The 22,409-nt window shown below is 33.4% G+C and overlaps 1 protein-coding gene across 2 annotated transcripts in view; it reads right to left on the reverse strand.

Annotated features, from left to right (window-relative positions):
• The window catches only part of LOC142353349 (uncharacterized), an 82,562-nt gene extending 64,482 nt beyond the window's left edge, over positions 1-18,080 (reverse strand). The window contains exons 1-9 of one of the 2 annotated variants that reach the window (XM_075405581.1): positions 17,787-18,080; positions 17,173-17,256; positions 15,270-15,397; positions 14,373-14,538; positions 8,569-8,675; positions 3,116-3,343; positions 2,661-2,748; positions 2,192-2,298; positions 976-1,177 (exon numbers count right to left, since the gene is read on the reverse strand). In XM_075405581.1, coding sequence (XP_075261696.1) covers positions 976-1,177; positions 2,192-2,298; positions 2,661-2,748; positions 3,116-3,343; positions 8,569-8,675; positions 14,373-14,538; positions 15,270-15,397; positions 17,173-17,256; positions 17,787-17,936 — 1,260 coding nt within the window. In that variant the 5' untranslated portion in view covers positions 17,937-18,080. Of the gene's footprint in view, positions 1-975; positions 1,178-2,191; positions 2,299-2,660; positions 2,749-3,115; positions 3,344-8,568; positions 8,676-12,636; positions 12,693-14,372; positions 14,539-15,269; positions 15,398-17,172; positions 17,257-17,786 lie in introns of those variants that run through there. The other variant, XM_075405582.1, reaches the window with a different exon arrangement.
• Between the last annotated feature and the right edge of the window lie 4,329 nt (positions 18,081-22,409).

Below are 22,409 nucleotides of genomic sequence, written 5' to 3' on the forward strand. Positions count from 1 at the left end.
ATTTCTATGTCCAGGTGATCCGAGACGGAAAGTGTCTGTGTCCAGTTTGTCCTAGACGGAAAATGTCTATGTCCAGGTGGTGCTAGACGGAAAATGTCTATGTCCAGGTGATCCGAGACGGAAAGTGTCTATGTCCAGTTTGTCCTAGACGGAAAATGTCTATGTCCAGGTGGTGCTAGACGGAAAATGTCTATGTCCAGGTGATCCGAGACGGAAAATGTCTATGTTCAGGTGATCCGAGACGGAAAATGTCTATGTCCAGGTGATCCGAGACGGAAAGTGTCTATGTCCAGTTTGTCCTAGACGGAAAATGTCTATGTTCAGGTGATCCGAGACGGAAAGTGTCTATGTCCAGTTTGTCCTAGACGGAAAATGTATATGTCCAGGTGATCCGAGACGGAAAGTGTCTATGTCCAGTTTGTCCTAGACGGAAAATGTCTATGTCCAGGTGATCCGAGACCGAAAGTGTCTATGTCCAGTTTGTCCTAGACGGAAAATGTCTATGTCCAGGTGGTGCTAGACGGAAAATGTCTATGTCCAGGTGATCCTAGTCGGAAAATGCGTTCGTTCATTTTTGTGCGTTCATCAGACCTTTCGTGCGTTTATGTCCAGCTTTTCCTGCGTTAATCAGACCTTTCGTGCGTTCTTCCCTTTTTCAGTGAATTTGAACGCACGACACCCCCGTCTTTCGTTGATTTGAGTCTCATTTGGACATATCTAATTTACGTCTTGGACTTCAACCTCGGGAGGTAAAAATAGAAAACTAATCAATTCAACTTTAATGAGCCAATGTAGGGGAGTAAATATCGAATACAGCTGACAAATTTCGGCTGTGGGGGTTAAGGAAAGAGTTTCATAACAACTCCTGCCGTTAAATGCAGAATTACTTAACACCCCCTCCCCAAGGAACGAACTCCTTTTTCTAAAGTTGCACCAAACCTTGGCATTTTAAGTTAACTTGAAATCGTAACTAACTTCAATCTGCATCTGTCGTTTCTTGAGAGCAACTTGAACTGCATTAGCCACAGAATGGGCCAAATCTGGTGACCTTGACCTGGACTGTTTTTTCCCACTTCTGTTTGAGGATGAGAAGCGATTGGGGTTGTCAAGTCTGGATCTCAAATTGATGAAGTCATCGCCCGTGAGTTTGACGTCAAACTCATTCGCGAGCATTGAGCTAGAAAATTTATTATCAAATTCAGAAGTTGTACATTTTTTCATACAATAATTAATGAACGAACATTACGGAAACTTTACACCTTAAATATCACACTGGGACCTTAAAATTCACGCACAAACACGAACTACATTTCTTTTTAAGCAGATTATTAGCCACCCTTGTACAACTCTTACAAGAGTATTTCAAAATAACCTTATTGAGCAAAAAGTTGCAACAAAAAAGAACAGATTGAAAGAAAAACAAGATTAAATTTGAAGCTTAAAAATTTTGTAATCAGCCATGTAGTGATAATAAAAAAATTGAATACAAAAAAGCAACCCCGAGTCAGATGAAGTCGTAAATTTATTTCAAACCTGCAATTAATGGATATGCTTATTAGATTTCTAAGTTTAGGCCTTTAAAACTGAATTTGAATTTAGTTAAATATTAGCCGTGGTCATGAATAACAACAATCAATAGCATCATGAATGTTATCCCTCTTTTCGATGGATAGCCTAATTAATAAAGCCTCAATTAAGAAAGTTAAATTTCTCTTTAAGTGTATATTTGTTATTTGTTTTCTTCCTCAAATAGTAATGCGAGTTTTTACTTCATAAATCTATTTATACCAATTAGTATTTTCTTTGATTTTTGTGTAATTGACGAGATGATATCTATTTATGAAATTCAGCCGCTGGACGAGTTATTAATTGCGGATCATAAAACAATAAAGATTACAATAATAAAAGACAACAGAGACATTGAATAAAATATTGTCACTAATTTTACTCCTGTTCAAAAATATCGCACCCCCGTTGATACTGACGGATATATTCAGTTTTTTTTTAAAAAAAATTTTAGCTAATTGTCTTTACTGTCACTTTTGCCCAGACACCCTCATGTCTGTAATCTTTAAACATGTGCCGTGAAAACAGATAAAAAATTTTAAAAAATAAAAGATTCCCTGATAAAGATAGCTAGAATCATTCCTACAATGCAATGAACTTTTCAGCCATTTTTTAAATCACTAACTTTCCTTCAGAGGCGTCAGCGAGTACATTCTGGCCAATCTGTTCAATGTAAGCATGAAGAGTTGCTATCTGTTCATCCATCTGCTTCAGTCTCTCGGAGTCATTGCCCTGAACAGAAAACACAAATAATTTAAAGACTACATAAATTTATTTATTTTTTTTGCGAAACGAGATCAAGAGTTAAAATTAGTTAAAAGTTACTGCCGATCAGAGAGCACAAAAGGAAAATTATAGCTATAATCAGAAAAAAATTGAAAAAAGTTTATCTCTGATCAGAGGAAACAAAATGAAAAGACAAAATTTCTCTCTTATGATAAGAAAAAGAATTGAAATTCTCTGATCAGAGGAAACAGAAGAAAGCTTAGATATATGATCAAAACAAGCAGAACTGACCTGTTTGCCAAAACCTATCGTGTAAGTCGAAAAGACAATAAAATTAGCTATGAGGTCTTGTTGACGTCTCTACGTACCATTGCCTTTTCGGTTTCTTGCAGTCTGGCATCTTTGCTGTCCAGTTCTTGTTGCTGTCTCTGACATGCGTCTCGCAAGTCTTCGATCCTGAAATATTTGCATAGACATCCAAGTTTAGGAAGAAAGTTTGCAGGAAAGACGTGTTAGCAAATAAAAAGAAACAGGTAAAAAAGAATTTTGCATTTGATTTTCCTTCCTTATGACCCTAAAAATGAATGGCGATAGAGAAATTTTGTTGAGTTTCTCTTTCAGTTCAAAAATTGTGAATAATTGTGCAAAAATTGTGCAAACAGCGAAAAAAACGTAGATTTTCCTATTCACTAAAAGATTGATGATCAACATTTCTCCTTCCATCTTTTTATTGCTTAAGCTTAAAGTAATAGCCACAAAAAGCCCCCCCCCCCCCTCCCCCGCTTATATACACACATTCTCAGTTATCGTAGCGTATACCCACTGGTTTTGCATCGCGTCTCTCTCATGTTCGAAGTCAGCCTGATTATCTTGCATCTTTCTCTCCTGATCAGCCACCTGTTTCTGCATCTGTTCCAACTTCCTACTCTGTTTTCCCTCTCTATCCCGATTGGCCAGTTCCTGTTGTCTTTCTGACTCAGCAAAACTGTCCACGAATTCGTCGCTTTTATGAGATACTTTAGTTATGTGATCGTACAGATTCCTGAGATCCCTAGAATATGCAGTTTTTTGACATTATCACAGTTCTGAATCCGTAATGATATTAGACTTTACAAACTAAAAAAGTTAAGGTAATTTTACCTCAACGGAGTTAAGGTAAACCGGTGATAAAGTAAAGTTAAGATAAAGTTTAACTTGAGTTCAGGTAAAAATTTACGTTAATTTTGTTACGGTAAATTACCGCAAATTACTTTAACGTTCTTTTGTAAAATCACCAAAAAGTTTGGCTTGTATAACAAAAACTAACACGCCTCCAATACTCCTCTTCGTAGTAGAAACAGATGAACTAGACGACTAAAAACATTGCATCAAAAAGCGGAACTATTTTTTCAAGGTGAAATTCGTAAAGGGTCAATTTTGTCAGCCTTCCCATCCTTTAAAAAACTTTTTTGTAGCAGAGGGGCAATCCTACTGAAGGTAACACGTGACTAAAAATTAAAAAGTTTGTGCTAAAATTTTTTTTTGCTTCAAATCAATTTTTCTCTCGAGCCTAAACAGAAAGGAAGCTAGACTTGGTCAGTACTGATACCCCAGGTTGAGGTCCGAGCATAAACTGACTTTTGAACAGAACGCTCCAAGCAATTAAAGAAATCTTACGCCAGACTTTCAACAACAAATTTTAGATGAGTAAATTGAACATTTTTTAATGAAAATTTTTTGAACAATTGTGAAATGACTAATTTATAACAGAAGTTAGTGAAATCTACTTAAAAAAATTTACACAAGGTGAACAAAAGCAAGTGCGAGAAACGAGTGAAAAACATCAAATTTGATAAATGAGCTTACGTATAGTCATGGATGAATGTTGGTTCGGTGGGTCTGAATAAAAAAACGACGTAAAATCTGGGGGCTGACTAGAGTCTGCATAATTCGCATTATGCTTGGATCATAAACGAACACCTGGTCATGGGAACCTCGAAATACATTTTCATATCAGTGCTAAGTACAGAACTATAATGCTTTTGTCGTTATTTACACCGAGCGTTCTTGTTCTCGCATTAGTCAAGACTCACAATTCTTAATCGATTTCAAACCTTGCCATCGTACCTAAAATACTAGATGAATTACGTCCACGAACTAAATGTGAATTAATATTGAGCTTTTTGAATACAAGGGCCTTTTAAATTGTATATAAATTGTATATAGAAAGTTAGAAACCGAAGTGTTAAGGGTATAAGTAGGCAAAACAACTACGAAAATGGAGCCAAACAGAAAATGGACGAGTGCCAGATTCGAACCAGCATCTCTTACACTGAATCCCAGTGTGTTAATTATTGCACCTACCTTTCTTATGTTCTCCAACTTGATGATCTCCTATAATTCGCTCTCACTTTCTTCCTTGGTCCTGACTGCTTCACCTCTCTAGCCAAGTAAACGTTGAACAAGAAGCATTTCTTGTTAAAAAGTGCCGAGCTTTTTTTATGCAAAACTTACATTAGGTTGTTTTCTTCCATCTTTCTAACACATAGCAAGAAAATAAAATAGAGTTTTGTCATTTTTCTTTGGTCCTAGTTTTTGCGTTTTTTATCGTAGTTAAGCTTGACCAAACGCGTTGATAATTTCGATATAAATCCAATTGGGTTGTTATACATTTATCGTGAATTGTGAGTTGTAAACAATAAAGTGAGCTTTTAATTGTTCTTTTAGTTCCTACAATGATCAATTGATTTAACGTTCTTGACAAATCGAGGAGAAAAGAACAATGAATTGTAAAATCAATTTTCACACAGACCTAAAATTTTGTAAAATCTTTTTCGAAACCAGTAACTTTCAGCATAGAATTAACTAGAAAAATCTATCCTATATTATGATAGTCTCATAACATATATTACGCTTCAAGTATTTGGTATTTCAATCAATAGATGATTGAAAAAACTGTTTCTCATAGCCCTCAATTTTATTTGTTGATTATTTTAATGGAATAATCGCGACCGATTCAGAAATCGATATCACATGAGTAACTGCTACTTTCTTTCAAATACAAAGTTAGCAATGCAAGGGTCAATTATGCACTCATTTATCCACTTGTCTTTCTTTCCATTTTCTGTCTGATGTGAAAATGCTGTTGATCATTATCATACGGAAACAAAGACAACTATCGATATTGTACTTCAGCAAAATGAACGTCGTCTGTTCAATGATTAACTCAAAACGATTGTACTGATTGAGAAGGAAATGAACTTGAGAAAACGTTTGCTTGGGACTTTCGTTGGGTACATCTTCTAACTCCTGATAAGAGGCTCCTCAAAAATCTTTTTCGTGTAAGATTTATCTGGCCCTACACAAAAAAGTCTGCCCTACGTGAACTTAAATCGTACATGATCTGATAAGATACTTATCAGATCTCATAAGATAATAATTCAATTTTGCTGAGGTGTTATCCTATAAGATCTGATAAGTATCTTATCAGATCTTACACAATAAAACTTCACGTAAGGCAGAGCCTAATCGTGTATGATCTGTTAAGACATGTTTTAATGATTTCAATATTGCCGTATAATGTAGTCAAGTTCCTATGAAAGTAAAAAATAATCGGTCAACTAACCAATAATGGAACAAAAAACTGTTTGTTGATTCTATTTTTGCAGCAGTTTTATTCTGAGCCTCAACTAAATACCATGGCTCAACTTCGCAGTCCAATATAGCTAGTTTTGGTCTGAAACTTTTTTCCTGCTGTTTTGATAATCTTCCCTTCAGAAAAAACTCCTGATACTCGAATGACTTTTCTCCCAATATCTTATAAGTCTCAAAAGACAACAAAAGATAATTTTCTCTTTTTTGCTGTGAAACTTAAGTGCTGCAAGCTGTAGTTTGTTGGCTACTGCTTGAAAACGACTCTGAAATGTCTTCATTTCGAAAAACATGCCATACCTAAAGAATTGTTTTCATCGTTTAAGTTCTGATAAAAAACCTTATCAAAAAGAGTCATAGCTTTCCGAATGTTTATCTTACAAGATCTTATTAGATTATTTTAAGATCTTACACGATAAATATTTTTTGTCAGGCAAAATTTTATCGTTTACGATCTGATGATATAGATTTATTGTCGCGTAAGATCTGACAAAAGATTTTTTATCTTGTAAGACGTTATAAGCGGAAATTTCACGGTGTAAGATCTGACAAACATTTCATCACATCTGATAAGAAGATGCATCCCTTACAGGCTATTAGCAAGATGATTTTGTTAGATTTTCATCAAATACACGATTAAATTTCTGAGAACGCGTTTGGTAAGGTAACGCTAATTAATTTATATTAAAAATTTAATTAAAAGTAGTGCAAGAGACATTTTACATTCAGAAGAAAATGTCTGCCATTAAATTTCTCTGTCACGGATATAAGAGAAAATAAAAGAAAAAACGGTGATGTCCTAACGAACAGACGTACCCATAGGTAGAATTTTGAACGAATTTGTGTGGTTCAGAATTTGCAAAAACTGTGCTTTTATGCGTTCAATTAGCCAAAATTGGACATAATCTAATCCTAGATTATATTTTTTACTGCATCTGGTCATGCCTAGTGGGCAATGCCATGCCTCAGCGTCCATAGACCTTGATTTGAATCTATCACAACCGAACGTGAGACCAGTTTATAATTTATATCCTATTCTATTAACTGGAGATTTTGTTGAGCAATCAGCCAATCAGAAAACAATACTCCAAGGTTCTCAATTGTGATTGGCCAGCAGTGAAATTTCTATATTTTGGTACCTCTGCCAATTTCATTAGTGCCAAGAAAAACAATTAGCTGTTCATGAATTAAGGATAATGAAATAGAAAATGGAAAGAAGCAAAATAAATCAAAAATTTTAAGGAGACAATTCGACTCTGAAACTTATTTTTTCGGAAGCGGGTTAAAAAGAACAAATTTCACGTGTTTTTTCCCAGTTTTAAAATTGTATATATTTTGTGGCAACAGAAAACACAAATTTGTAAACAGAAAGATTAAAAACTATTTAGAATAACTGTTGATTGAAGAAACTTCAATCAAGTTCAAATTCAAAGGGTCGATAATAATTGGGGTCTATCCACATTCAATAAATGAACTAAGATTTGCAAAGCCAACAAACGCTTAAGAATTGTCCTCAAAGTTTAAACTTGCTGCTATATATCTGTTATATCTATATTAAATCGGTTTTTTTAAATGCATAAGAGATACATAATCTCATTTTTTTAATGATAAGTTTTTGCAATTATCAAAACAAATGCTATTTAAGTGTGACTCAAAATATTGCCTGGGTCGAGGTTTTTGAGTAAATTTTTGTCAGAAATGCGGTGAATGTGGTGAATATTTCTAAGAAATGCGGTGAATGCGGTGAATGCGGTGAAAATGAATACTTCACCGCATTTCACCGCATTTCTTGCAAAAATTCACCTCGAAATTCACCGCATTTCTTACAAAAATTCACCGCACTTTCTTTCCAACGTTTGCTCAATCTGATTTAAATTCACAAGAAAAATCAGGCAAAATAATTGACAGTTGGCGCAGAGTTGGACAGTTGAATAAGCAGTTGAAGGCATGCAGGAGGGCAGAGGCTCGAACCTGTGTGTGCTCGCTTCTTTTTTTTTTATAAGAATGCTGAGAACGCGGTGAAAATTAATAATTCACCGCGATTCACCCCATTCACCACAAAGAGATGTAAGAAATACGCGGTGAAAATTATTTTTCTTCACTGCATTTCACCGCATTTCTTACGAAATTTCACCGCCAAACCTCGACCCGGGTGGTAATCTTAAAATTAAAAAAAATAAAATTAATATTTGACAACTATTCTCAAATACACCAATCTTCTCTTTCAATTCGCTAAGATAAACCTTAAGCACGCGGTAGTTTTCAAACCACGCCATTAAGATGAACAACTGTTACACCCAATGTTTTCTTCCCAGCAAAATATTAATAATTTGCAAGTTTCTCGATTTTCTTCGTAGTAACCAATTTTTGATCTGGAATTGAAAACGCTAGGAGAAATGCTCGCCCGATGTACTCTTTTTGAGTTTGATATCTTTTTTCAGAATTGCTATATATAAAAAGCAAAACTTATTTTCTTTAAAGAACAACCAGACGTCAGTAAATACTCATGTGAAAAATTGACTTTTTAATTAAAAGCTAGAATGTCTCGAAACTGGGGTTGTTGTACTAAGCGAACTTACTAAAAAAGTTTTATTCTTTTGTAATTAAAATTACAAAGTTAAAACCAAATTAATTTTTAAAAAGTACCCTTCAGTGTCTTGTTTGAGAGATGCAAAGTCATCTTTGAATCTGCAGAAATTGTTCCAGAGGTCACTCAACATGTCACGTTCACGGTTCACAAAGTTGTCGAAACTCTAAACAGGAATCGTACAATGGTGAATAAGCCCACGTCTACGACGTCAACTCATATAATATACCCGGGTAGATTATAAGTCTTCTTATTTGATGTTTTCCCAAGTTGATGAACGTATAAATGAGTTTATCAACGCCTAGTCCCATCTTTAATAGTCTAAACAAACCTTTATCAACGGAAAGGTACAGTTTATTTGGTGTTCAATTTTTCAATTTTTCTATTAGAAAGCGAAATAGTAAAAAAAAAATTATGGGATAAAGGAAACTGTTCTGAAAACTTCTCTGAATCGTCGATTTTCGGGGACGTTTCTCTACAACAACGATTGAATTACAACCCGGGTAGAGTCCGAATGGTTAACTTGTAAGAACTTGCGATTCGAAAAGCTAACTGGTAAGTTTCTTGCCAGTGCGTTCCGGTCAACTTCATCTATAATTGGCTAATTGACCTTAACATTCTATCATTTAGCTACTATTATTTTTGACTTTGATTGAAGTTCAATGTTATATGTCAGCATTTTTCTCAAAATAAATAAAATGACATTCATTCCTTTCATACCACAATCAACTATATGATTCATTTTTCTTCTGTTGATGCGCAGAATATGTGCTTATTTATATCTTTTTTATTCCTACATCAGAAACAGAGTGGTTATCTTGTAAGAATTTTATTCGATGAACATATGTATGAACATTAGTTTTAAGTCGAATTTTTAATTTTTAACAACCATGTAAGTCGAAGTGGTTAACTTGTAATAACTTGTAAGTTGAATGGTTAGCGTGTAAGAGCTTGCATGATTTTGAAAGAAAAACTTGCAATGCGATGCATCGACTTGTAAGAACTTGAAAGTTTTAACAAGTTAACCATTCGAACTCAAACCGGGAATATTTCTTGAAAACTTTTTATATTCAAAATACTGGATATCAACAGAACGTTATATGCTTGATCCATAGTTTTGTCATAAAAACTTATTGTTTTTGATAGTTATTTTAAAAGAAAAAAAGTTCAACGCATCATGTTTTTTTATAGTCAATAAGGTTTTCTAGAGTTTTTTTAAAACTTTTGAAATAATCGACCCCCGCGACATTGTATCGCCTTCCAAGTTTTTCTTCCAAAAAATGCAAGTTCTTAAACACTAACCATTTAACTGTTAAGGTACCAACTTTCGACTAACCTTTCAACTTGAAAGTTAACCATTCGACTTATATGGTTGTTAAAAGGTAAACATTCGACTTAAAACATAGGTTCAACAAAAATATATGGTTTTTAATTGGCATAAATTTTCTAAGTATTGCAATGATTAGTAAGATTTACATATGATACTTTATGGCTAGCAAGGATTACATATGATTTGTATGATTAGCATATAAGGTTTTTGCGGTGTTAATCAGAAACATATTTGACCTTCGTGAGAACACCAACTGGTTTTGGTATGATCAGTAAAAAGCACAAATATTCTATCTACGATTGCTTAGATTTATAATACGAATTTTTTTATTTAAAATATTTTTCTTGTAGTTAGTGTTGCAATTGCATAAACAATGGAAAGCTATGTAGGTTTCCCCAAGAAGCTATCTTCATTATGTACAAGAATGACACCAATGTCAGAAAATTAAGAGAAGTTTAGTTATTGGTTACGGGGTGACGCTAATGCACACTTATATTTCGCGGTACAACTTTTTGAGAAAAAAATATTGAATTTTCTGACTGTTTTGAATACCGAACATAGTTAAAATTTGTGCACGTAAATTGTTCTTATATGACTACTCAGAAGTGAAATAATGACATCTATTATATAGGCGCAAAATAGCGTTTTGACACTTTTTATGTCCCTGCTTAACTTTTTTAAAAATATTTACAATACATTTGAGTCCTTTTTTGGTTAATAAGAACAATTTGTTTTTCTTAGTATGTTTTCTAAGGTTCAAGATAACCATACATGAGTTAGAATGAGTATTGAAAATCATATTTGACTTAGTATGGTTACTAATTTTGACTCATGGTGTTGAACTCGGGTCTTGCTACCTTTCGAAAATTTTGGAAGAGAGCGATTAATTACCAGCATTAAACCCGCATTAAATACAAGCATTTTCACAAGATTTTCCATAATTTGTCTCGAATAAAAATAGGGTCCTTCTGTTTAATGCATTTGAGTTCCAGAGTTCTTAATTCCTTGCGTCCTCACGCAACATAAACCTAATTTAAATTTATCTAACAGTGGAAGCAATAGATAGCTTGCTAACAATTTTAAAATTTTTCCAGAATTACGTGTTAGTTTCCGTGTTTTACTTTTCAATTATATTACCTTGTGTTTGCTAAATTGTTTAAAATTTGCAAGGCGCAAATGAGGTGCTGTTGAATAAATTCTGACAATTGCACAACAGATTAACAACAAAGACTCGTACCGCGCAAAACTCCGGAAATTTCGCAGAAAAACTTCTGCTTGAAATAAACAACATGTATTTCGTGTCATTTAAAACAGGCATTAAAACTGAGAGCACTTCTTGTAAACATACTATTAGAATTGAACCAGGAGGTAACTTCGTTTACATCAGAAACTTTTGCTTAATTTCCATTCAAACTAAAAGCTATTTTTTCCTCCAACAGAATTGTGTAAATGGCCACAATATTACTATTTTTGGTTTTTTGTTTGAAAGGTTTTCACTGTTCAGTTAAAAAATTTGGTCCAATTCGAGCAAAAATTTCAATTGATTGAAATTTTTTTTTGTGGCATTCAATAAGATAATTTGAAGGCATTTAATACCAGATGAAGGTTCCCTTTAGCAAAGATTATCGTTATTTGAACCAATATTAGAAAACCAAGAATAATGGAATAGAAAGATATTAGAGAAATTAACTTCAATCTAATAATAAAAGCAAAAAAATCCTGGCAGTCATGAGATATTATTGTCCACTCAATTTTCACTTTACTTTTTTTTTGAGCAAGTACCCGAGAGAGAGTACAAGCATGGTGGAGCAGTCGTAGAAAATTTGTTAATGTCTCTTTTGATGGTCCCCGCATAGTTTTTCTCTGTCATTTTAAGATAACAATGACCTCAGGTAAAATCTTTAAAACAAACAAAATAAAGGCAAGCTGCGTGAAACGTTCTTTGCTGACCGAAAGACAAATGATCAAATATATTTCAACTGTTTGTTGAAAAATGAGAAAAATGAAGATATTTTGCGAAGTGTTTTTTTGTTGCATCAAAAGACTAAATGCCAGAGACTGCAAAATGCCAATATGCGATAAATACTTTGGTCAAGATGCGAGAACAACAGTTAAAACCATCAATAAAGATGCTGCATTATTGGGCGCCACTTCTGCTGAATCAATAATAGCCAAGCGATACCGGACAAAAAAATTCGATCTAATGATTTGAAACATACTTTTGGCAAAAACTGTCCTTTTAATATTTTTTGGCGCAATTGCGCTCAATTTCAATGAAAAGTCAATAAATAGTAGCAAGAAATTGTTGTTAAAAAGTGAACTATCAAAACTGTTTTTTTTGCTCCTATGTTTCGAAATTTATGTTATGTTTTCAAACATAGGATAGAAAGCAATCTGGTCACAACTTTTTGTTAAAAGCGCGTTTAAGATTAGTACATCATTTTTGGTTGAAATTTGCGATATAATATTTGTGCATATGCAAATTTATAAATTGGACTGAGTAATATAGTCCGAAACAATGATAGGCGAGAGGTGCTAGATTTGTTTCAGAAACCCCTTTTACGTTCTCTATCAAAAACGAAGCGTCACGCAATGGTTATCCGATCATGCAAGATCGTGCGATACTCTAACGAAATATTGGTTTCTCGTAATATTATACAATTTTCTTGAAAAAAAAATGAAATAGAAATTGAATTCTTTTAAGTCGATTAGCTATCTAGAAGGAGTCTGTCAGAGCCGTGCAACATCTTACAAATTAACCAATCAAAGTTATCATGGAGAAACTGAAACCACTAACCTGGCCTTCTTTCTTCATGTCTTTTTCTGCCTTCTGTTACTTCAGTTTGTCACTTTTCAATTATATTACCTTATATTTGCTAAATTGTTTAAAATTTCCAAGGCGCAAATGAGCTGCTGTTGAATAAATTCTGACAATTGCATAACAGATTAACAACAAAGACTCGTACCGCGCAAAACTCCGGAAATTTCACAGAAAAACTTCTGCTTGAAATAAACAACATGTATTTCGTGTCATTTAAAACAGGCATTAAAACTGAGAGCACTTCTTGTAAACATACTATTAGAATTGAACCAGGAGGTAACTTCGTTTACATCAGAAACTTTTGCTTAATTTCCATTCAAACTAAAAGCTATTTTTTCCTCCAACAGAATTGTGTAAATGGCCACAATATTACTATTTTTGGTTCTTTGTTTGAAAGGTTTTCACTGCTCAGTTAAAAAATTTGGTCCAATTCGAGCAAAAATTTCAATTGATTGAAAGTTTTTTGTGGCATTCAATAAGATAATTTGAAGGCATTTAATACCAGATGAAGGTTCCCTTCAGCAAAGATTATCGTTCCTTGAACCAATATTAGAAAACCAAGAATAGTGCAATAGAAAGATATTAGAGAAATTAACTTCAATCTAATAATAAAAGCAAAAAAATCCTGGCAGTCATGAGATATTATTGTCCACTCAATTTTCAATTTACTTTATTTTTGAGCGAGTACCCGAGAGAGAGTGCAAGCATGGTGTAGCAGTCGTAGAAAATTTGTTAATGTCTCTTTTGGTGGTCCCCGCATAGCTTTTCTCTGTCATTTTAAGAATAACAATGGCCTCAGGTAAAGTCTTTAAAACAAACAAAATAAAGGCAAGCTGCGTGAAACGTTCTTTGCTGACCGAAAGACAAATGATCAAATATATTTCAAATTGTTTGTTGAAAAATGAGAAAAATGAAGATATTTTGCAAAGTGTTTTTTTGTTGCATCAAAAGACTAAATGCCAGAGACTGCAAAATGCCAATATGCGATGAACATTTTGGTCAAGATGCGAGAACAACAGTTAAAACCATCAATAAAGATGCTGTAATATTTGGCGCCACTTCTGCTGAATCAATAATAGCCAAGCGATACCGGACAAAAAAATTCGATCTAATGATTTGAAACATACTTTTGGCAAACACTGTCCTTTTAATATTTTTTGGCGCAATTGCGCTCAATGTCAATAAAAAGTCAATAAATACTAGCAAGAAATTGTTGTTAAAAAGTGAACTATCAACACTGTTTTTTTGCTCCTATGTTATACAAGTTTCGAAATTTATGTTATGTTTTCAAACATAGGATAGAAAGCAATCTGGTCACAACTTTTTGTTAACAGCGCGTTTAAGATTAATACATAATTTTTGGCTGAAATTTGCGATAAAATATTTGAGCATATGCAAATTTATAAATTGGACTGAGTAATATAGTCCGAAACAGTGATAGGCGAGAGGTGCTAGATTTGTTTCAGAAACCCCTTTTACGTTCTCTATCAAAAACGAAGCGTCACGCAATTGTTATCCGATCATGCGAGATCGTGCGATATTCTAACGAAATATTGTTTCTCGTAATATTATACAATTTTCTTGAAAAAAAAATGAAACAGAAGTTGAAATCTTGCAAGTCGATTAGCTATCTGGAAGGAGTCTGTCAGAGCCGTGCAACATCTTACAAATTAACCAATCAAAGTTATCATGGAGAAACTGAAACCACTAACCTGGCCTTCTTTCTTCATGTCTTTTTCTGCCTTCTGTAACTTCAGTTTGTCACTTTCACTCTCGCGAGCGAGATCGGAGAACTTGTCTTTCAGAGACCTGTTCTCAGATTTGAGCTGATCAATTTCTCTTCGAGCTGTCTCTTCGTTCTTTTTCACTGATTGCAGCCTGGAAGGATTAAAAAATGGGTTGGCAAGAAGTTGTAGGAAACTTTTCTTATGAAAAATTATAAACAAGCTTCTGTGTAGTTTACAACACAACATTAACACAAGTATAGTTTCTAATATGAAATAGTTCTATCATCATTTCTTTTTCCGAATTCATCAATAGTATTTTCTCAATTTGTAGCTACGAATATCAGCTTTGTAAATGAAAAAAAAAAATGCTTGGAGTGCACTTTAGTTGTCACTGAAAAAATTCTCCCGGATCGTAAACCTAATCAATTTTCAGTTTAAAAAGCAAAATTTGATCTGTTTGATTTAAATTTGACCAAAATTATCAGATTTTTTTTAAAAAAAAATGGCAACAAGTCTCAAAAGATAAAATAATGCTAAAGTCTCAAAAAATAAAATAATGCTAGAGTTCACCAAAATAAATTCGTCATATAATTTCTAAAAATGACCAGACCTGAAAATATTAAAGAAATATGGCCACAATTTGACTATACAATGTCATTTAACAAAAAAAATATAAAATTGCCATAAAAAATCAACAACGTTTTGAAAAATACATTATGTTTATAAAGATGAAATAAACCTTTTCCGATTGACCGGGAGCGCTGGCACGTCACACGGCATTGAAAATATGAAACTAATTAGAGTGAATAATTGCTTGCTGTGTGAGACCATACTTGTTAATTTTCAATAAAATCAATAGCGGAAAGGTTGCATTTTTTTTACCTCGATTTCTCGTTTTCCAGTTGTGCTGCAGTGTTTTCAAGTTCACTATTCAACTGTTGTTCAAGTTGCCGACTTTTCATCTCGGCTTCTTGAAGCTGATCATCTGTTTCACGTCTCAATCGCTCAAGCTGAAACAAAAAAATTAAGAGATACCTACCAAGAACGCAATGACACATTTTTTATAACGGATGAGACAAAGAACGTGTTGAAAATTTTATCGGATTCAAGAACATTCAAGAACAAGAAATCGTCGGTTTTACTTTGCTCAATCCGATCAAAGCACTTACGTTTTTTCTCCGTTGTTTTGATGGGTTTGTGTTGCTATTTAAACGTAAGAATCGTCAGTTTTATCGTTCCAAAAATCTTACAAAAAATACAGTCCTTGTCAGGATTCGAACCTACAACCACAATATTTCTACCCACCATCTGCTCCACTGCACCTCCTCACTTAGTTTTCCTGTACTTCTTTTGTATTAAAAACAAATTGAAACTGACCATGCCGACAAAAAACGAAGATAATCGACAATTCTTACATCAAATACAGAGGATACTGACAAAATCGACGATAATTGAAGTTTGTACATAAAAAATCGAATAAATCGATAAAAACTGACGAAAACGAAGCTTCTTGCGTCGATTTCGTCCCATTTTCTCAACACGGTTGGTGCCTCAGTGTCTCAGTACCACTTTTCGTGTCGGGCTGCGGAATGGGAGGTGCAATAACGGATAGACCTTCATTACACTGGTTGATAAAAGGAATTCGAATGTTTTCCTCTTAGAAAAATTTTTTAGTTTCAAATTGGCCAATCACCGCTGCCGAATTAACCTAGTTGCTTATTTTAAGTAGATTGTCGGCTAAAATTCTCATTTTTTGGTTTCGGCCAAACGCCCTGTCACCAAATGCGACGTCCACCGTTATAGCTATAGACACATCTCTTATTATGCGGCTACCGATACCAATATCGGTATATAAAAATATATCGGTTTGCTCATGGTAGATAAGTATATGGAGAAATCGAAAAAATAGACCAGTGATCCGTGTTTGAAAAGTATGAAATAAAAAACATGAAAAAATTCACGTATATACTCAATTTAAGTTCAATTCATTTAGCCTGATTGCAATACAAAGTTTAAAGCACATGTCATTTTTTGGCGAATATATTTTATTTATCACTATAAGATTGATAAGAGCAGCATTTGAGTGCACGTTCGTCTCATTAGATTGAATTTTGAGCACCGTACGAACAGATGAGAAATGAAAGGTACGATCAAGGTACGATCCTGATTGGAAAAGGTGTCAAAGTTACAAATTTATGATAATTTGTAAGTTTAAATGGATAACTGCCCGATCGGAAGTGAGGCCAAGCCCACGAAAGTACGTTCAAAAACAAACAGGCTCAATTAATTGAAAACTGATTCTCAGACAAATACAAGCACGCAAATTTTTGTCCACTGTTCTATTTAGAAGTATGCTTGTTCAATCAGACTACAATAGAGGCTGAAAAAAGAAAAAGAAACAAAAATTTCCAAAAACATCATATCTTATGTCCTATTATGGTATATGTGTTAATCAATAACTCCACCTAGCTATGACAAAAATGATGGGCAAAAACTCACATTATGCAGAAATTCAAAGCCTGGATTAAGTAACAAAATTTAGTTTTGGTTTTGTCGGAGATAAATTAGTTCAATGAGTTTTCATTCCAGCTTTGGGGTGTCTGGTATGAAGTTATTTTCTCATTAAGGCCAGACCTGCAGATATTAATAATATCATTTGATAATTGAATAGGTCGCATATGATCAGTAATTAACCTAGCCGGATTCTCACGAGATCTTCCAGGAATAATATCGAGTCTAGATAGGTCTCAACTAGGGTTGTATTTGATGACGTAATGTGTCTCACCTCTGAGGACATGTCGTCAATTTCTCTCGCCCTGTCAATCAAATGCGTCTCTAATTCTCCACATTTCTTCTTGTATTGAGTGAGCTAAAACATAATTCACGCATGATAACTTCATATCCCGGGTTGCAGCTTCTTAGTAGTCATACAAGGATTATATATGATGTCATACAAATCATACGCTGTTTCTTAGTACGATCCTTGTATGATTGTTAGGAAATCATCAATGATTCTGTATGATTACCGTGCTTTTTGTATGATGATCAACCCGGGTTGCGTCTCTTCAAAGAACGCTCCCGTGTTTATGGAGATTTTTAATGGGCAGTATGAAAGAGAAATAGGAGTAGATAACTTATTGAATGGTTTATTGGATATTAAAGTCATACACGTCTAAAAAATGAACATAAATTCTGACTAACTGAATGTTCATCTACCCTAGTGATGAGTGGTTTCAAATTTTGCAAGATTCTTGCAAGATTTTGAATTCTTGATCACAACACAAGGGTATTCTCTCTCGAGACGGGTACCCATTTTACAATTTGAAAGAGCGCGCGGGGGGGGGGGGGGTCAGTAAACGTCGATCCTTCAAAAACCAGTTGTTAGCAAATTCTGTTTACCTTAGTCTGAAGCTTCTGAACAATTTCATTCTGCTTAGCCTGAGACGCCGGGTCATTTGGGTCGAAGCGGGGCGATTTGCCAGAAGTCAGCGATGCCAAATTCCCCCCGCTGGAGGGCGACGCAAGAGATCTGTACCCGCTGCTGGACATGGTTTATAAGACTTTAGTTATTAATACTCAACTCATTATAACGATGAATAAATATATACACGCGAGTCTTCAGTTTTTATGAATTGTGTTCAAACTAAATATTCTAAATAAAGTTTGTGTTATACACGCACTTTTTATGTATTGTTTTAAAATTGAAGTTAAAGGCATGTTAGAGAAAAACCAACAACAAAGAAACAATACACGCTTAGATGTATTTACGCGTACTCGTTTGACCATCAATGTTTTTCTGTTCTAAATTGAGAGGTATTTGATTTTAAACCAAGTTTGAATGGCCAAAATTACTTCAATTAAAACACAATTTTTCAGAGATCAAATTGATAAGATTTTATTTGGTGCAGGAAATTTCAATTTGGGCATAATTGTTAAGAATAGATTGACAAAATGTAACAACATTTAATTTTGAAGCAGAGCCTCAACTATTTAGAATTATTTTTTCAGAAAACTATCCTCAAACACTTTTCCTCAAAAATTTTTTTTCTGTTTGTTCAGTTTATAGTCAAAGCCGTTGCGTAGTTAAAATATTAACTTTTAAAGCTGTTTTTTTAGAGTTGTATCGCGTTCATTGTCCTTGCCACATCAAAAAAAGCGCAAAAGTTACCAACAGGGAAGTAAATGCAGCAATTTTTACCAAATGTTGACGTTTCTTGCAAGAGGTCTGATGCTCTTCTTTTTTCGCGGCAGAAAATCCTTTCATGAATTGCGAGAAAGACAAAAAGTTAGCTTATTTCGTAAAAAAGCCCTCGTTTAAGAAAAGCTTATTTCTTAAAAAAGCCCTCGAGTTTTCCAAAAATTTTTTTGGAATACTTTTGATGTTTTTTTTTAACTTATAAATGAACATAAAAAGGAATTATAGAGTGACATCTCTTACAATGAGAAGAACAAATGAACAAATCTTACAATGAGAAAATAAACAAATATACAGATGAAATCAACAGATTTAACAATAAATATTTAGATATTTCTTTTGATTGGAACTGTTAATCAAATTTTCTCACAATTATAATATCGAAAATACGTTTCTCTCTTAAAATTTTAGAGAAAAATTTAATGACAACAGAAAAAATTACAATTTTTTCGAAAGACATTCAACAAACAACCAGTGGTTAATCTGCTTTTCCTGGAATCGATCTTTGAAAAATTTGCAGAATCATTAACAGAAACAGAAGTAATTGTCTTTTAATAACTAACCGCCAGCTTATAGTCTATTGTTCTATTTCCGAGATTATACAAAGCTGATTTTTAAATTGAAAAAAATAACAAGTGAAAAAAGTTTTTTTAGCCTCAATACCAAAAAAATCTCAAATTTCAGAAAACAACAAGATCAACTTTACTGTCTTGTTTTGGTTAGAAAGATAAATTTCGCTTGATGTAGAGATTAGTTTTATGATATGGCAACAGAAAAAGGTAAAACTGTTAGTACTAAAGAAAAATTAAGGGACAAGTGGTTTGAAAACGGGTTCAAACGCGTCAATGCCTAATTTATTGTATGAGCACTTAAAAAAATGCATACTTTTATGAAAAGTTTTTTTTCCAAAAAAGTTATCTGTCAAAAAGTTTTAATTTGAGAAAGTTTTTCTTGCATATTGATTTGTGCACATATGTTTTTTTAAGAAATATTTTTAGTATTTTTTTTTTAAATTTTACCTGACGGTGTTCGAATTTGTAGTTAGCAACAAAGCTTAAGATCCAATGCTCGTGATTGAAAAGTAATCTTCCAAGCATTTGTTAACGCAAGACGCAAGTGATCTTACTGAAATGCGACTCATTTTTTCTGCAACAACGGAAAAAAACAGTTTTAAGTCAAGAATTGTCTAAAAGGTGCATTTTTCTGCTTTCTTATTGAGATATCAAGCAAGTGGTATAACACTTTCGGCTTCTGGAGAAAAACGTTCAGTTTTTTGTCGTTTTAATTTTACAGAGTAAAAAACATGAGGCTACGCTACATTAAAAAATTGAGTAGGAAATTTAAGTAAGAATCAGCTGACCAGGAGTAGGAAGAAGTGTTGACATGGTTCCAGAAGTTTGAGTAAAAATGGTTTTACAGCACTTCAAAAATCTCTCGGCATCTTTTAACCTCTCTGAGTCTGCCTATAAAAGTCCTCTTCTAAATCCACATTATTCAAAATTATTTGAATAAAGTATGTGTTTTAGTATTTTAGAAGCCACAAAATTCTGTTTCTATAAATACAAAAATCTTGATTAATTTGTTTTGTTCATTGAAGTCTGCTTTTCAAGTAGAGAATAAAAAATGAATATTGGAACTGATCACACTCAAGACAAGGAAAATCTGATCAATTGATCTTGATTGACTTAACTATCGTATAACGTTCACAAATACGGCATGGTTTATCATTGTCGCAGAGAATTTTAAAAACAAACGTTTTAGAGCAAAATATGCTTTTAAAATTTGAACGCGCTCACTTACACGCGCGCGCCCGCATAAATATACAAACACAAACAAACACACACACTCATAGACACGTGCGCACGCATACACACACACCCCACATACGCACACACACACACACACACACACACACACACTCTTATATATATATATATATATACCTGTATATGCGCATGTGAGTGTGTGTTTTGCGGCGCTCTTATCTACTAAACAAATCAAATCAAGGCCAAGGCGAGCACTTAATTTAAAATAGAACGACAAGCAATTTTCATTGCTACATTCTAACGAAGCCAAATTCACTTCTTCACTTCTGTCACCACTTATTCTTAGTAACAATTATTGGAAAAAGAATATCAAACATGAAGTAAAATGAAAAATCCGACTCCCTCAATATCAGCAATTCATTAAGGCCACGTATTCTTGAAATTCAAAAGTGGAATCTTTTCTTTTGCAATAATATGAGCTCAGATGGAGTATGAAACAGCAAATTGAGTATGCCCATTTAAACGGATTTTGCGCTTCTCTTACCATTTTAGAAAGCGTTGTGCGCCATATAGGGTATCCCGATCACCAAACTAATTGAATTCAAAAACTCTTGCCACATAATATTCTCTATTCATTTAGCAGTTCATAAAAGTTGAATCGGGCTTTATAAATTGAGCTTGAAAAACTAACAAGATGTCACGTGGATCTCGTTAATTTTTTCTGGTTGAAATGACATACAGTGCATATTGAACAACAATTTTTCGAGCCGCAATTTAGTTGTTTTCTTTTTCTGTTGATCATGTCTTTTATTGTACAGTTTAACTTTATTTGGATCTGTTAAATAACTTTCTTATCCTGAAAATTTTTTTCTGAGGAACAAAATCTCTATGTGAGAAAAATTTTGTGCAAAACATCGAGTAATTTTCTGTTACAGGCTTAACGAAGCCTGGAATTTTTTCATTAATTGCTTTATTGGGCAATTGAGTGCACGAGAAAAGCAAAAGTACAAAAATTGTCGAATTTGTTAACTTGGATTTTAAGAAAAAAACTCTCACACAACATTAATACATCAGATATTTTTTGCCCTAAGCATTAGGTAGTGCATTTATTTAGATTTGGACATAGGGGGCTTGGCGTTTTCGAATTATAAGTTCAATTGTTAATGGAAGCTCAAGCAGAATTGATTGCCTTATTTTGAATTTTTTTGGTACTCTTGGCGAAAGTATTTCGTTGAACAACAAACCTGAAAAGCTATTTATTGGGACTAATTGAGTATCAAGTAATGCAAGGCTAATCTACAGTATAGGGGATAATACAGTTCACAAAAGTTAATTTAAAAAGGAACACTTTTAAAGAACACTGTCTATTGATTTTTTTTTATTTCACCCCTTTGAGTAGACAAATCAACGTAACAAAATAGATTCATATATCTATTTTCTTATTAAAAATTGTCCATCATTTTTTGCAAATATATGTTTTCTTTTGCAAACAATTACAAATAAATTTTGCAGACTTTTTTCATAACTTAAGATTTCTATTTTGCTAAGTTATTTATTTTTTCAAAATTAAATAACTTAGCAAAATAGATAAGTGTGAGAATACAGGTCAATTTATTGACAGTCCAAATCTCTTTTGCAAATAACTGGTAAAAGTAGCTTGGTTAAAACTTTCCCACTGTGGTTGTTCAAATTTCAAGTCATTGGCCTCGACAAATTATTGATTGAGTTAATTTTATTACACATTTTTTATAATTTACTAATGGATGTTTTGACAAAAAATTGTCTGTTTAGGTTTTAGTTTGTCAATTTTCTATTGTTATTAGATATATATCAAATTTAATAATAAGTTCACATGATCTCTTTAAGTCCTAAATCTTAAAAAAATTAATCAAGCAAGTATTGGGATATTTTCTTCAGAAATTCGTTGGTAAACTGCTTTAGTTCATGAACCAATTTCTACGCATCTATGCGTTATCCGCCAAGAATGAGAATAAGATTAGTTTTGAATCCTTGAAAATGCTTCAATTTGAATTCTGTTCTCATCAAATTAAGGAAAGCATT

This window comes from Convolutriloba macropyga, chromosome 14 (genome assembly GCF_964194025.1).
Source record: "Convolutriloba macropyga chromosome 14, txConMacr16.3, whole genome shotgun sequence".
NCBI classification, from domain to species: Eukaryota; Metazoa; Xenacoelomorpha; order Acoela; family Convolutidae; genus Convolutriloba; species Convolutriloba macropyga.